The sequence below is a fragment of the Ambystoma mexicanum genome, chromosome 12 (assembly GCF_040938575.1).
Source record: "Ambystoma mexicanum isolate Mex_15411 chromosome 12, UKY_AmexF1_1, whole genome shotgun sequence".
Classification (NCBI taxonomy): domain Eukaryota; kingdom Metazoa; phylum Chordata; class Amphibia; order Caudata; family Ambystomatidae; genus Ambystoma; species Ambystoma mexicanum.
Genome location: NC_090936.1, coordinates 1,189,245,031 through 1,189,261,471, shown reverse-complemented (window position 1 = coordinate 1,189,261,471; position 16,441 = coordinate 1,189,245,031). Strand labels below are relative to the sequence as shown.

Below are 16,441 nucleotides of genomic sequence, written 5' to 3'. Positions count from 1 at the left end.
CCTCAATAAAACAAAACCAATTTGAAAGACGGATCAGTTCTTTGTCTCCATTACCACTGTAGAGAAGAAGGGGATCCTGTCTCTAAGTCTGCAATTTCAAAATGGATTGTTAAATGTATCCACAGGTGTTAATCTCTTTCAAAGAGTTTGACCTTTTACGCCCAGAGCACATTCTACCCGAGGCACAGATGCTACTATAGCTTTCATTGCAAATATTTCTCTAGATGCTATTTGCAAAGCAGCTACCTGGAGTTCTATTCACACCTTTACACAACATTACTGCTTAGATACACATTCTAAGACTGTTTCTCAGGTGGGTCAGGCCTGTTAAGACATCTTTTCGCTGCTGTTCCTTCCAACACCCCACTACCATTTCCTGGTACTGCTCACTAGTGTATGTAAAGCATGTGATTCTAAGCAGATTCACAAACATCAGAAGACTCACCGTAATCATTTTGCTGGTTCCTGTATCTGCTTAGATTCACATGTGCCCACCCTTCCTCCCTGCTTGGAGTTGAAGGAACAGGTTACATTTCTTTATGACGAATAATTGTATAATGAATGCACAAATAACAAAAAACTTTAATGACAAAACAGAACACATTTGATTTTCTTTTTTGTTGGGGTGGGTCCCCGAAGCCCCTGTGTTCCACCCCTGAAAAGCCACCCAACCATTTTGCTACAAAATGTAACCCTTTACCCTACCCCCACTTACATTTTTGTTAGTTTTTCATTATAAAAAGTGTGTTATATGTGCATTCTATGTAAGATTTTCACTATAAAGACTGCACACCGGAGAAACAGACATCTTACACCTTCCTATTCTTCTGTACTCACTCATGCGTTCTCTCAGGCTCCCTCGTGGCAGATCAAAAACAACCAGGAGGACCTCGACATGTGAGGCATCATGAGTACACTGAATGTCACAATAGGGATAGTGTTACTGACGCACCCAGGTCGGTGTCCCTTTTTTTTGAAGTTCGAAAACAAGATGCAATACTCTGCAATTACCACTAGATGTCTGACTATATGCACAACATGTGAATCTAAGCAGATACAAGCACCAGAAATAAGATTGCAGCAAGTAATGTGTGTCTTTTCGAAGTAATCATTTTGAAGTGAATTACTTTGAAGTCATTTCCAGCATTGACACCTCGGGATACCCCATATTGGACCTGCCGGACATGAATCTGTTTCTCTTAGTGGAAACTTTCCAAATGACAGCCTTGGAGAATATTCTGGAGGCTTTACAGCACAACAGCTGGTTAAGCATGTAGCCCTTCAGGATGAATCCTTCCATATGTCCATTAGGGAAGAGTATCGCTTATTTCCAAGATTCACTCTGTAAGGTGAACATTGCCAATACTGTTGCCTTCTCTTGTGAATGAATGCAGGCATGAGTATTTATGAAAATCCTGTCTGTAGTAATTACTCATCTGCACCCTGCATCTATTTCACTTCTTGAGGACCTGGCCCGTGGAAGCTCTTTTAGCAGAGTTTCTGCCTAGAGTGCAACAACCTCGGGGGTTTCAATAAATTAGAAAAGAAATGTTCTGTGACTCAGAGGATTTAGATCGTTGGAGCAATTCTAGATTCTCGGTGGGGAAGTAATTTCTCCCACTGTAGCGGATTCTGGGAATTTAGCAGATCGGTCAGCATTATAAAGCCGCATCTCAAAACCTGCTTAGTTGTTGCAGGTGGCTCTGGAGATTTGGGCTTTCTTGCATTCATGTGGTAGCATCTGCCAGAGTGAGCAGTTGACTCAACTGCTGGATCCTCAGTCCATCATAATGGCATTGCCCCAGTCCATGCACAATTCTCATTGATAGCAGACCGAGACGAATCCGCTACAAAGGATTTCCTTTCCACCCTTCTCCCCAAATCATAACAATGGACTCCTGCTTGTACAGATGTGTAACTCATTGCCGTCTTCACCAGATTCACGTCTGTCCAAGACAGAGTACCACACCAACCATCTGGAGATTAAAGCCTACTTTCTGGGGCTCAAATTCTTTCTTCTTCTCATGAAGGGAAAATTCTTAGAAGTCCTCAGGGAAAACAAAACGTCACATTTTACCTTTACAAACAGGAAACCATGAAGTTGTGTTCCCAATGTCTTGCATTGCAATTGTGCAAATGAGCCTCCCAGAAGCAGGGTTTTCCTGTACTGTTCCAGCTTGAGGGGAGGACAAACGTGTAGGCAGGCTACCTGTGCAGATACAAATGTACAACATTTACTTCTAAGAATTACTTCAAATTTTGTATAAATAGTATTGGGTTAAGGGGTAAAAAGGGGAGGAGGGATTTAGGGCAGGGGGTGGTAGTGAGGGTGAAGAGAGTTTGGGGGCAAATCCCCCAAACTCCACATTATTACTTTTAATTGTTCTATTGGGAAATGATGCCTTCAAATTAAATAACCTTGAAGTAATTTATTTTGGCAAAAGAACATGGAACCCTGAAAAGTGATAGCCAAGAGTTACATTGATGGACGACTACTATACCCTCTGATTCCTGAACTTTCTTCTGTTGTGCATAACGCCTCTTTCTTCAAGCAATTCACACTTACTGTCTTGGAAAACATCCTTTTGGGTCGCTACCCCATGTACCAGACACCTCATCGGCCAGACGCACTGGACTGCAAAACTTCAGACTCTGACATCTGACGAACCTTACTGTATTTTCTCCAGGGAAAGGTAATCCTCAGAACAGTTCCATCCTTTATCCCAAAAGTACACCGGAATTTCGTTTGAATGAAGACATTGTTATTCCTGTTTTTCAACCCAGACGCATGTCTGGGCTGAAAAACCTTCTGTAGAAGAAAGGCATGTATAAAGAACAAAGCCTTGCAGAATATCTGGCCATCTTTTCATTACTTATGGTGAGTTGTCTCACACAGCTAGGTCTGTTGTTTGCCTGATGGAGTGTCTCTTGATTTTCCAAAGTTCTCAAGATAAGGGGCATTCAAGTTCTTAAGCGACTTCACGCTCATTTCACCAGCACTAAGGCAGCATTTTTGGCCTTTCAAAGACATGTACCCACTGTAGGCATCTGTGGGGTGGCTATATGGTCCACTCCTAATGCTTTCTGTAAGCACCACTCCATGGAGGCTTCCACCAGGAGAGGTGTTGCTTTTGGTCGACCTTTTTTAACCTAAGCCTGGGTCATTGTATATGCTGCTGTCCTCCACTGAACCTTTAGGGCTGTGCAGCCAGATTCCCAAGGAGGGAGAACATGCAAGCAACTTAAAGAGAAACTACCTTTCTGGTGATTCAGGGTACCCTGTCCTTTCTCTCCCTCCTTATCATCCCCTCAAAGCATATGCTGTCTCAGAAGGAACTATAGGAAGTGGGAAGTGACAAAGATGGGGCACCTCATGCTGGGTGCCTTGCACCGAACATTTAAAGTGACAGCATTCTTCTGGAGGAGCTTTGCAGCCCAGCCTACACTTCAGACATTCCCAATAGGTTGTGAACGAGGGAGAGCAATGTCTTAGGAGGACTACAACCACCATGAAGATCATTTTTCCTAGGGCTTTTCCTGTGTTGAAACAGAAGGTAATCTTGACCAGTAGTAGTTATTTATTTGTGTTTATATACTTGACCACATACCGTTTGGAGCCACTTCAGAGCGCCATGTAACAGTATTGAGCATTATTTGACTAATATGTTACCTTCATAAAAAGCTTCACCAATGAGTGTTAGCATCTATTTTAAAACAAAATTTTGAAGAACGTGTTTAGAAGATGGTAAAACAATATTTTATTCTCCTTTGCAGGCAGCGGGTAACAGAAATAATATTTGTGCTAAAGGCCGTCAGTACCCTGATCGATTCCCTTAAGAAAACGCATCCTGAAAATGGTAAGTATTGCTTCTAGAAACGACACACATTTGGATAATGAAATACTATAAAAAGACTTGTTCAAAAGGGGAAACCATAGGTTGTTCACAGCAGGAACTGACTGTGCATGAGTTTATGGACAGATGGAGCCATGCTGTCCTTCCCCCCCCCCCTGCAGTTGGGCGCCCACCTCCGGTGCAGACTGGTACCCGCCGCCGAATTACATGAACAAGCCTTACTTTCAAAATGCATAAGGTGCCAAAAACTGTTCCGTTGGCTCTTTCTTTAGTTTTTGCTTCTGAATCCAGAAGGTGACCAGGTTAATGCCGTAGACGCAGATGATTTTAGGAAAGAGTTTTCTTTTTGGAGCTTTACCATCTTTCAATCCAATGCCCAGCACATTTGATGTGCTTTTAACCTCACTCTCTTGCTTAGCTCATTTGGTTTTAGGAGTAGTGGTCCACTCTTAACACTTAGCAGTGCAGGGAAACCATGTGCTCCATGTTAGTCAGTGGTGTAGCACGAGTACCTCCTGTATAGATAGACATGCAGAAGAACAAAGAGGTTTCTTTCTTTTGACTATCAACATTCTGCCCATATACAGTGCAGCCCAGACCGGCTCTTACAGTGGTAACTTTAGTTTACATGGTGTGGCTGCACTTATGTGCTTTCTACTTTTTTTCTACATGTCAGCCTTTTGTTCACTACAATGTCCACTGCCCTGTAAGCCATCGTCATCCCGGGTGTGGTTTGGAAATGCCTGTAGGTGACCCTTCTCTTTGTGTGGGGCGGTGGGAAGTTCTGTCGGTCTGGTTTGTGCAGGGTAAGGGCTTTGATACAGCCCCACTATTGATTGATTTGTTATTTATTATGTGCCTATACACAAGTGTTTCAAGGCGCAACCAGGCAAGGGAGGGGGAACAAAGGGAGGACAAGACAAACTATCTTACTAGGCCTAATGTCATTTAAATCGCGCAAGTGTGCAACAAGAAGGGCCAGGGAGAGCGTACAGGGAGAATTGCACCCAGAGCAGCAGGGCCCCGAGTTAAGTGCAAGGAAGGCTGGGAATACAGTGGGTAATCCCATCCGGGTAGTGCAAGGTAAGCCAGGCGGCAGTACAAAATGGGCCAGGCGGCAATTGCAGGGGGCTGGTGTCCTGTAAGACTCAGAGGAGACCGAGCAGACGGAGCAGGAGCAATGGCAGGTTAGTAGGGGAGAGATAGCGAGAAAGAAGGAGAAAAAGGAAGGTCTTGAGGAGCTTCTGGCTCAAGGCGGAGAGAGGCAGTGAAGCCATTCCAGAGGGAGGCACCTTCACAGGAGCGGGATCTACCTCCCATTGTCTGCTTGGAGAAGCGACTTACCTGAAGAGAATTAGAAGTAAACAAGCATAGGGCTCTAGCAGGAAGGTACTTGGGAAGAGAGAGTAGAAGGTAGTGAGGGCCACAGCCCCAGAATGCCTTGTGGATTATGCAGAGGGTCTTAAACTTGATCCTTGCAGCCACAGGGAGTCAGTGGAGGCATTGCAGGGCCAGAGAGATGCAGTCCCTGGGCTTGAGTCCAAGGATAGGTCTTGTGGCCCTGTTCTGGATGAATTGAAGAGGGCGAAGAGAAGAGTTGAGCAGATTGAGAAAGAGTCTGTTGCAGTAGTCCATCCTAGAGAGAACTAGGGCTCTGGAGACAGTGAGCTTCTGGGGGAAGGTGAGAGGGGAGAATACTTCTGAGGAGGTGCAGCTGGAAATTGGCCTTCTTGGCAAGGTCTGTGATGTGTGTAGAGAAGGAGAGAGTGGAGTCAAAGATGACCCCAAGATTTCTTGCCTCACAAGAGGGAGATGGCAGAGGGCCCAAGGAGGGCAGCCAGAGTGAGAGAGGAAAAGCAGAAGCAGGAGTCACAATGAGAAGGATCTCAGTCTTACAGGCATTAAGGCAGAGATCGTTAGAGGTGCACAATGCCTGAATAGCGGGTAGAGAGTCAGGGATGAGCGAGGAGGAGGGGGGGGTAGCCTGAAAGAGAGCTGCGTTTCATCTGCATAATACTGAAAATTAGAGGAAAAGGTAGAGATCAGGAGGGCCAAAGGGGCAGGATAGACATTAAAGAGCCAGGTGGAGAGGACAGAGCCCTGGGGAACATCACATGTGGCGAGAGAGGTGGTGAAGAGAAAGGACCCAAGCTGAACCTGGGTCGGTCAGTCCAGGAGAGAGGAGGTCAGCCGCGCCCAGGTTCTCGTGGAGACGAGTAATCAAGATGTTGTGGTTGACCGTGCCAAATGCAGAGGAAAGGTTGAGGAGAGTGAGGACAGAGGGAGAGCTAGAGTCAAGATTAGAGAGCAGATTTTCACGGGTATTCAGGAGTGCAGTTTCCATGCCTCTGGCTGCTCTGAAGCCAGACTGATGTTCATGGAGACAACCAACTAATTAAGTGCAGAGGTTTAGCTGGGAGATAGCCGACTTCTCCAGGAGTTTGCCCAGGACAGGAGTGATGGAGATCGGGCAATAGTTTACCCGAATGGAGTGTTCGGCAGAAGGCTTTTTTAGCAGGGGGCGATTGAAAAGAGAGGGGTAAGATCCAGTGGCAAAGGAGTGATTACAGAAATTGGTCATGGCTGGAGCGAGATAACCAATGGTTTCCTTAATGGTTCTGGAGTAGCAGGGGGTCACCTGTTTAGCTAAGAATTTCATAGACAGGACTTGTCTGGAAACATCATCAGGTGTAACGGGAGAGAGGGAGGAGGGGGGCGGCCAAGGAGGGCCTGAGAGAGGAGGAGGGTGCCGACAGGATTACTGAATTTTAGTGGAGAAGACAGAGCCGTGCAGAGGGCCCCCGGGTAGGTGTAGGAGAGGTAGATACTGCAGTAAGATTGGCCAACTCCTTGCAGAGTTTGAAAAGTTTGGCCGTGTTAGAGGCTGCAGAGATGTAGGCTTGAATATGGACCCTCTTCTTAAGAGAAGATGGAGAGTCTGTATTGCCTTCGGAGCACGCGGCAGGCCAGTTTGTCAGAGGGTGCACCCGAAGCCCCCCACTTCCGTTCAGCTCGTCTGCACTTGAGTTTCAGAGCAGCCGGATCAGAGTCATACCAAGAGTTGCATTTGGTGGCAGGCTTCAGGTGGATCCTCATGACGGGCAAGAATATCCAGAGTGTTGGAGATGGAAAGGTGAAGGTTGGAAAGGGCTGTGTCAGGGTGGGAGTCAGCCGCAGAAGTTGGTGGGGGAGAGAGAGTGGAGGCAAAGGCGGCCACTGACACTCGCTTCATAGGACGAATGACTGCGAAGGAAGGTGGCAGTGCTGGGTGGCCCTTTGACAAGGGGACAGGAAGCTTCAAGTGAGAAGAAAGAAGAAAGTGGTCAGTCCAGTAGAGAGGAGTAGAATGGAGAGGGAAAGAGAGTTGCATTGGTTGTGGAAAAGCCCAGAGGAGTCTGGGGAGTCCAGGTGGATGTTGAGAACCCCAAGAGGAGATGCTGGGAGGTAGAGGAAAGGAGAGAGGAAGTGAGGTCAGCCCATTCAGATAGGAAGAGGGTGACCTGGCCAGATGTCCTGTAGATGGTGGCTAAGGTCAGAGAGAGGACAGGAGAGATAGAGATCCTGCAGACCAGTCCTTCAAAGGAAGAATAGGTCTGAGTGGGGATGATGGAAGCAGGGATCCATTCAGAAAAGATCAGGGCCTGGGCTCGGCGGGGATCTTGTAGCTCTCAGTTAGGATTGTGTCAAAACTCGTGACAGAGCTGGCCTTGACTCATGTATCGCTAAGAGCGAGAACATCCAGGTCCAGGAGTTCAAGGAGGTGGCAGATGTCAGAGGAGTGTTTGACAGCAGAGCAATTTGGGCCCCCCAACATCTAGCAGGCTAGACCCCCTTCTTGGCCACCCTGGGGAAGAAAATATGGCACAGAACAAAGTCGTTCCTCCGCCTGAAGCATGCATATACCCCTGACATTCCGCTCCTTTCAGACTTATGCCAGACCAGCACGGATCTGGCAATCATTCGACTCTGGGAACGACTGGGAGTGTACACCTGGGGGGGACATATACAGAGAAGGCTCCTTCCAAGGCTTTCCCTCTGTGGGATGTTTTTACCCATGCATCCAAGCCCTACAATAAAACTGTGCAGTACTGGCATGGAAAACATCATGATGGCCAGAACTCCCCAGAGAGTACACAGGGAAAACATGAAGAATAGCCTGCCACCCATTTTTGCCTATGTTGTGAGCACAGGAGGGCACTGCCTAAAACCACCAGTGGGCTACACACACAGTAGCCTGAAACCATTGGGAATGGCAATGCTGATTGCCAAAAGCAACCCAGAACTGTGGGGAATTAATTTTCTTAATCCCAAAAATGGTTGCATTACCAGTACTCACCACTATCAGAAAGCCGGCGTTTTAAAACCACCAGACTTTTGTGTAAAACGGCACAAATGAAACAAAACCAGACCAAGGAAAGACTTGCTAAGAGGTGGAAGAATGTAAAACCATATTCTGAAATGACTTGAAGGAAGTAATTATTTAATGTATAGGTACAAATTGTCAGTTTGATTTGAATGTAGAAAACTGGGAACAAAAAGTGACATTTAGCTGAAACCTGGCTTAGTGAAACTGGATTCTGCCTGACAACTACCCCCGACAGAAGAAACCTGTTCAGCCACTCTTCCCCTTGCCAAAAGGAGTTGTCACCTCTCTGATTAGATTAGGGGTGGAGCAGCTGGGGACTACAGGGAGTTGAACAAAGGCCTGTCCTGGACTCAGGCAAATGTTATATTGGGGCGTCGTAAAATAGCTTCCTCTTGGGAGAAACTGGGGGGCAGTTGTGCCTCTGTGAACAAGCTGGCTTGGGGGAAGTGGATAAACCAGTTATTCCACCCTGTGATGTGGGAAGCCACACCCCTTTTTGACCAGGGCATAATTTTAAAAAGATAGATAACTCGTAGTGCAGACTTGTCAGAATTATATAAGTAATATCATTATTTTTGTGATTTTTCTGTGAACATTTCGAGAGGCGTTAGGACCCTGTGGTGTATTCTGGGGGGTTGCTAGCGGAAAATAGGGTCTCACTCCAAATGTCTGCATGTTAAAAATCTGACACTTCATCAATTAGTGTCCATACTCCTTGCGCACATGTGTGTAATTTTGGGTAAATGTCCGATATTGCAAAACCAGTTAAAAAGCGCAAAATGTGTCATTTCTGAATGCAAGCCCTCAGGAAGATCAGAGGCGGACAAGCATGGACCATAAGGAATATATAATGTGCACATGTAATTTCAACAAATTGTATATCTGGGAAGGATGTATTTGAATCAAATATAGATTTGTGGGCAAACTGACCAGGGGAGGATCCTCTGACCCATAAACAGACTTCATCATGCTGACAATCCATTTCCTTCCCCCAATCATGGGAGAGGGGAGAATTGGGCCAATGACAAGTAGAGAGGGGCAGGCTTAGCTAGGCCCAGGCACACACCCATTTTCAAAACACATAAAAAGAGACTGCTGGGACAGGTAGAGACATTCAATTCCATTTGCTGCGGAGCATGCTGACCGACGACTTCACATCCAGAGATCCAGACTTCAAATCCATCAATCTCCAAAGACCAGAACTTTACTTCAGAACTTAAAGCAAGGGCCTAAACCCACAAACTGAGAACTCTTCTCAGCAGGCCACAGCAACCTTAAAATCATTTGCAACTATTCCACAGCCGGGCAAGCTGTTTGAATTCTTTTGCCAAGAACAATTGCCAGAGACCAGACCAGAGATCCAGAGTGACCCAGACCGCTGTGAGCAGAACCAGAGAGCTGACCCAGATCACTGTGAAGTGCCGAGACCAGAACCGGAGTCTAGTCCAAAACCTGACCAGATCCGTGGCGAGGCCTATTTCAAATTTATATTGTGAGTACCTAGCAGAACTGTGCAGAACCAATCTCTTAGTTAAAATAATCTAATCCAAACTATTTTAACCTACGTAGAACTGCCTCCTAGAAATCGTGTCATCTGTCATTTTTAAAGCTGCACAACTGTCACCTGTCAATTCTGCAGCTACAAGCTGTCACCTGTCATTTTGAGTTTACTTTAAATCCGAAAAACTACCTTTATTTAATCGTCTGTATCTCTGGAACCGTTTGGGTTAGGAACGAAATTTAACTTTCCTCTGAAAGCTTATTTCTTTACCTGTAAAAAAATAGCAGCTTTTTGCTTTCCTGTGCTAAAAATTTGTTTGCCTCTTAATAACCATCCCTGAATCATTGCTAAAGTGAGCCTGAGCTCATCCCAAGTATCTCTCACTCACCCTGAACCTCCTAAAGGGAATTAAAAGCATTTTCAGCATATTTCTCACTTCATTGCCACCACATTCAAAGCACTTGGGCCTGTGTTTTAAAACTCATACCGGTTTTCTCTGAGCTTGCTGGGGTGGGAATTTAATTTCGTATTGTATTTGATTGCATTCCTGAGAACTGTGTGTGTTACTTCCATCTCCTTCCATTTCTTACATTGCATAGGGGAGGGGGTTGAATTGCCAGAGAAAAAGTGATTTTCTTATCTTTTGCTAAAATCATATCAAGTATTTCTGTACTGCATTTTATTCCTCATTGCTTTTCCCTTGAAATCATAAAAGTATTTTTGCTACTTTATCCGTCCTATACTAACTCCTCATTGATTATAAAGAAGTGTGCTAGTGTCAGATTACCCATTGTTGATTAACATTATATTATAAGGGCGATATCGATTATTAATTTATTATAAAAGCGTGGTATCTATATTTTGTTTTATTTCTCAAATAAACCTTTTAAACTTGCAAAACAGAACTACTTCTTGGCTCAGTGGGGTCAGGGGGATTCTAAGAGAGGGGTGTTATATAGGGGTAGTCATCCAGAACTCATGAACTGGACATAAAGATATATCAATAAGGGTTTCCATTCAGTATCCCAGACTAGGCATTGACTTAGCTGTAGTGTTGAATTGAATCCTCTTACAAATTGGGGACTCGTAGCCGGGGATTCCGGATTAGATCTATCACTTGTGCAGATTAATACAGTGTGCTAACTGACAAGATACATACATCCGGTCGGATCAGCACGCTGTGTTACGCTGTAAAGCACTCCTCAAACGAACGCTCTATGGAAACGGTCTGTTTTGCAAAAAATAAAATATAAACTTCTGAAAGTCAGGAAGGAACTCAAATTCCAGAATGACAACACTGGTAGACATCAAAATAGCCAAAGAGCACTTCTTACATAAGCTATTTGTGAGAGGTGAGTGGACTCATCAGGACCAAACGGTCTGGTTGCAGGCAATCGCGCAACAGGTCACTGAAACAGGGTCAGATATATGGGGAGATCAGGGTCCCCTACATGTGGACCTGAGTGAACTATATATGGCCCCTAAAGCCAAAGATGAACATAATAGGATTGCCAGGATAGTGGCATATTTGTATCTATATATGGGAGCCATACAGGACAAATGTGCTGAAGGCCAAGATCTGGCAAATAGGCAACAGATGGCGTTAGAGAAGGCCCAATCTGATCTGGACTCTTCTGAGCAGAGGCTGCTCAGGAGCCAAGAGTCAGAAAAGGACAGCAGACAGTACATCACTAAAATAAAGGAGGATATGGATGTGCTGCAACAGGAAAAGGCGGACCAGGATACCAGATTTCTGGCCTTGCAGAAGGAGTACCAAGAAGGTTTGGACTCCCTACTGCAGAGCCAGAAAAAGCTGGAGCAACAATTAGATTTCAATAGGGCATGTGCCGAGCAGGTAGTCACCCTGCAAAGCCACCTAGATAGGGAGAAGGCAGAGAGCAATAAACTGATTTTGAAAGACCTGGATACCCAGGCAGAGTTTGACCAGGAGCGCCAGAAAGCTGGTGCCTTCCAAAGGCAAAGGGACGACCTGGCGGCACAGATGCAGGCTCTTAGTCAGGAAAGGGATACCTTAGGCCAGGAAGTCTGCCACTTAAAAAGGAAAATGGAAGAAAATCACCTGGCACTCCAGGGACTGGGTGACCTCCAAAAAGAACACCAGAACTTGTTAGAGCACACCAGGAGGGTGGAGGATCCTCTGGCAAGAAAGGAGCAGGCCAATAGGGACACAGCTCAGGAGGTAACCCTCCTGCAGCGGAGACTGGCCCAGTACTCCAGGACCAATCAGGAGGCACAAAGAGAAAATTAGGCTCTCTGTCAGCACAATGATAGGCTCCAGCAACAGGTAGCGATGCAGGAGAGACTGATAGTCTAGTAAGGCCTTAACTGAGGAACTGAAAGCGCAGGCTCTTGCATTGCAACAGGGAGGAGGGGCTGATAGAGACGAGGTGCGCTGGGAAAGGGAAACGCCTGAGCATAACCTCAGGAGCCCTGGTACCAGAGGCCTTCATCTCTCCCAGTCCCTGGACTCTGCCACCCCCATGTCCCCTCGCGCACATGAGCCCAGGGCCACGGAGACGGCAGATTACTATCCAGCTAGAAGTATGCGGCTCATAGGCCAGTACCTCCCAGGAATGGATGGGCAGGCATCTGGGTATGGGCACCCAAGCACAGTGCAATTTAGTGGGGAACCCCAGGAGAGTAGGCCCATTAAGGGCATCCTGAAAACCTCTGCCCAGTTAGGTTGGGGGGGTACCCATCAAATCCTGGCAGCAAGGAGGGATCTGAAGACTCCTCTGAGCATTACAGGACACAGGAGACCAGGTCCCCACATTCTGCCAGCCATTCCCAGGCTCGCAGAATCCGGGAAAACCTGGAAGATCAGACGGGCACCTCTGGGAGCAGCGCTTCTGAGTCGGAGGATGAATGGACCAGGGTTACCCGAACCAAAAAGGCCAATAAGGTAAAAAGGGCCTTGCTTAAGGACCCATTGAAACAAATAAAGGCAATAAGGAGTGTCATCACGCCTTATCATAAGAACGCCAAGTATTCTGTTTGGGAACACTTGGAGCTCTATGAGCAAATGATGGAGACTTTCCATTTGAAGGACAGCCAAAGCTGTATTCAATATGTAAAGTGGACCTTCTCACCAGAATACTCCAGTTTCTTTACGGGGCTGGAAGATCAAAACCATTCAAGGTGGTCCACATACAGGGCGGCCATCTTGAAACATTTTTCTGTGCACAGAAATCCTCAAGAGGCTCGCAAGGCAGCCTACAATTTGCAATGTGGGGAGGATCAGGCCCCACAAGAGTTTGCAAGAATTAAAGCGTGCTTTTGCGCAGACCACCAGAAGGGTACGCACGGATAGCAGAGAATTTATCAATACGTTTTTCCATGCCTTACCCAAATACATAATGACCCAGCTCGTGAGAGATTTTCATGAGAAAAGATCTTTAGACTGGGTCATTGAACAGGCTACCCGGATCTATGAGGTGCAGAAGCCTATCGAAAATAAAAATAACGCGCCGAAAAACCCCAAAACCAACAGCACCCCTGCTGCTGCCAAGGTGGCAGAGGTAAAGGTTGCCCCGTTTTAGATTTGGAGATGGGGGGGCCTAAAAACCTGCCTGCACCAAATAATTCACAGCCCAGAAGGCCCTCGGGCCAGTCACAGACAGGGAGTCGAGGAGGTAGTCCCACAAATGGGGTCCCCCGCTCCCCTGACTATGTAAGTCCCCGCTATAAGGGAAACCGACCAATCCTGGGTTATGTGTGGACTCCTCCAGCCCAAGGGGGGGGATCCAGCCAAGCACCTAACCCAGGGAACTTCCCTCCCAACTTCCCACAGGAGGGCAGAAATTCTACAAATTCTGGGCAGAACTTTTTTCACAGGTATCCACCCAATTTCCAACCCCAAAACCATCCATCCTTCTTTCCCCAATTCCCTGAGCCCAGACAACCTAATCCGGAAGAGGGGAGGCCAAGGGTGGAGGGGTACCCAAATCTTCCCAATCAGGGGTACTACCAGAGAAGGGATAGCTACCCTTCCCGGGATCAGCCCAGGGGAGAAAATAGAGCCCCGTATCAGCCTGAGCGGGTTTCACAACTTGAGCGCCAGGTCCAAAATATGGCACGGGATGTGGGTCACATACTGAGGGCTCAACAGAACCGTCAGATGAGCATGCCACCGCAGAATGCCCCAAACTCTGGACCTGGTGCTCCAGAACAATGACGGGGCAGCACCCCGATAACCCACCGGTTCCCAGGGAGGAGGCACAAGGGGAAGGGGGTTGTAAAGCCTTGGAGGAAGCTTCCTTCCCAACTTGTAAACAGCCCCTGGAAAACCAGGAACCGGAAACAAAATCTCCTACCCCTGAAAGTCTGCCACCCAAGGAGCTGAGAGGAGGTAGGAGAAACAAAGGACCCAAAAAGACCCACTTTGTGGAGGAGGTATAGGTCTTCCAATTTGAGGGAGAGGGATCCTCAGAAGATCCTGGGAAAAGGATCTTCTCCTTCAGAGATGGGGGAACTCCTCCCAAGGACAGATGGGTCCCAAGGGATGCCAATTCAGACTGGGGAGATGTGGAGACTGAGCTACCGCCGCCCATCATCTCATCCCAAAACCGACAATACCGAAACCCCCTGGTTCAAACCCATCCTGGTGACTGCCTCCAAAAAGGGGTGGGGCGGCCCAGAACCGGAACCAGGGGAACCCACAATGGCTCTGATCTCCAGTTGCCAACTTTTTCTTTCAGATTCCCAAGGCTCTCCACAGAATTCTGCCCAAATCTCTTCGCTAGCAATGTCCAAAAATGTGCATTATCCGTGCCCCCTTGAAGAGAAGGAGGGAAGATACTATGCCCCGGTACAAGTACAGGGGCAGGGTACAATTTTGGCACTGGTGGACACTGGATCCCAAGCTACCCTTCTGTCCAAAAGGGCCTTTGAGGAACTAAATGCAGGAAGGGGGGAGAATTACCAAATTCCTCTCACCTCTCTTCCTGGACAACTGCAGAACTTTGACGGGAAGGAAATTCCCATTGAGGGGACTGCAGACTTGGACATTAAAATTGGGCAACACAAGGTGAAACACCCGGTCATAGTAGTGACTCCAGAGGGCACCCCTTGTTTACTAGGGAATGACCTCCTGAGAAGGTTGTCACCCCTAATAGATTGCGTAAACAAGGTCCTCTGGACCCAGACTAGCCGACCAATAAAATTAAAACGGAGTGTCGACCATGTTAGTTTAAATGGCACCTGCCACATGGTTGAACAAAAATCTGACCAAGTAGAATTTCACTTCCAGAACAACCAAATTCCAGACGTGACAGTAATAGCAGTAGGACAACAGACTGGTGATGGGGGGTCCTCTCTATTTCTGAAAATCAACCTTCCTTCCAGTTTAAGGTGGTATTCCACACTGGAAGGAAACACCCTGAAATTCTTTACTAATCCACAATCAGAAACTCCCACTCCTATAGTCCAGAAAGATGTGAAATCAGCTCAGAGCCTGGCTGATATTCAGCAAATTGGAGAGCAGTTGTTCATCCCTGTCCAGTTAAATGATGGGAAGGACTCTGTTCTCGCTCGAGTGTGTGTGAACAACGGTAAGAGCTTCATCAGCGAAGCCATGTTCCGCCAACTCCCAAAAGATCCAGCCATTCCCACATTCAAACTGATAGACAAATGGGAAATGGACCTAGAAGCACCCAATTCCAAACATCTCCTGCCAAGCAGGTGTATGCTCAAAATCTCCATTGGCAACAAGAGCATAGTCCATAATTGTTGGGTCGTGCGAGACGTCACTGCCGCCTTTTACTTAGGCAGTGACATGCTCAATCGCTTTGCCATTAGTTTGGACCTAATAAGCTTCAAAGCTTGGTCCCGATTAGCGGATAATCCCATGGGCTTTAATGATCCAGAAAAAGCATTTAGGTCAGCTCAATTGCTACCTTATGCAGTTGAAATTCAGATTAAAGAGGAAGTCACCATCCCAGAAAGGACCTGACAATTCTCCCTGGGAGTAAAAGCTAAAAGAGGACAAAAATTGAAAAACCCTGATGCTTATATTCATCTAAATGCTTCTCTCCAACAGCAAGGGTTGGGGGTAAACCCAACACCATTAGTTAACATAGAACATGACACCATTCCAATAGAGGTGGATAACAGCGACTTAAAGAGTATTACTCTAGCCGCAGGCACCATTATTGGAATGGCGATTGATGACCGACACTTCTCCATTGATTTAGGAAATGAACTGTTAGGACCAATCCCCAAGGACTGTTTTGACAGTGACAGTGAGGACAATACAACACCAGACAGGATTTTCACCCGGCATGGGGGGAACTTCCTGGTGTACACGTCTTGCCCTTATGGTAAGGAAGATGTGACTTGTGACTTCAGGAGGGATGAGGTGATTTTCCAGGTCCATGAGGGCTGCCTTTCCCACCTGAAGCCTCCAGTCCAAATCAGCACTCTGACCAGGGACTTCTCCACCCAGCTGGAGGAGGCCGCTGAGATAGCCAAACCAGAAGTCTTTCCAGGCTTCAGGCAGATGGTGGAAGAGAGAGTCAACCTAGCTGATGCCTGTGTGACTCTGGAACAGAAGCAAAAGTTGAAAGAAGTTTTCTTGGATTTCCAAGATCTCTTTGCGGTAGACTCATATGACTGTGGTCGCACCGACATCCACACCACAACAATTCCCAGGGACCCTGGAATGACTCCAGTGTTTGTGAAGCAATATCGCTTGCCTCTCGC

General features: G+C 46.9%; 1 protein-coding gene across 2 annotated transcripts in view; it reads left to right on the top strand.

Moving 5' to 3' along the window:
- The window catches only part of MON2 (MON2 homolog, regulator of endosome-to-Golgi trafficking), a 1,155,350-nt gene that overhangs the window by 1,102,293 nt on the left and 36,616 nt on the right, over positions 1–16,441 (top strand). For both annotated transcript variants that reach the window (XM_069629845.1, XM_069629844.1), the window contains one exon: positions 3,775–3,857. In XM_069629845.1, the coding sequence (XP_069485946.1) occupies positions 3,775–3,857 (83 nt within the window). The remainder of the gene's footprint in view (positions 1–3,774; positions 3,858–16,441) is intronic.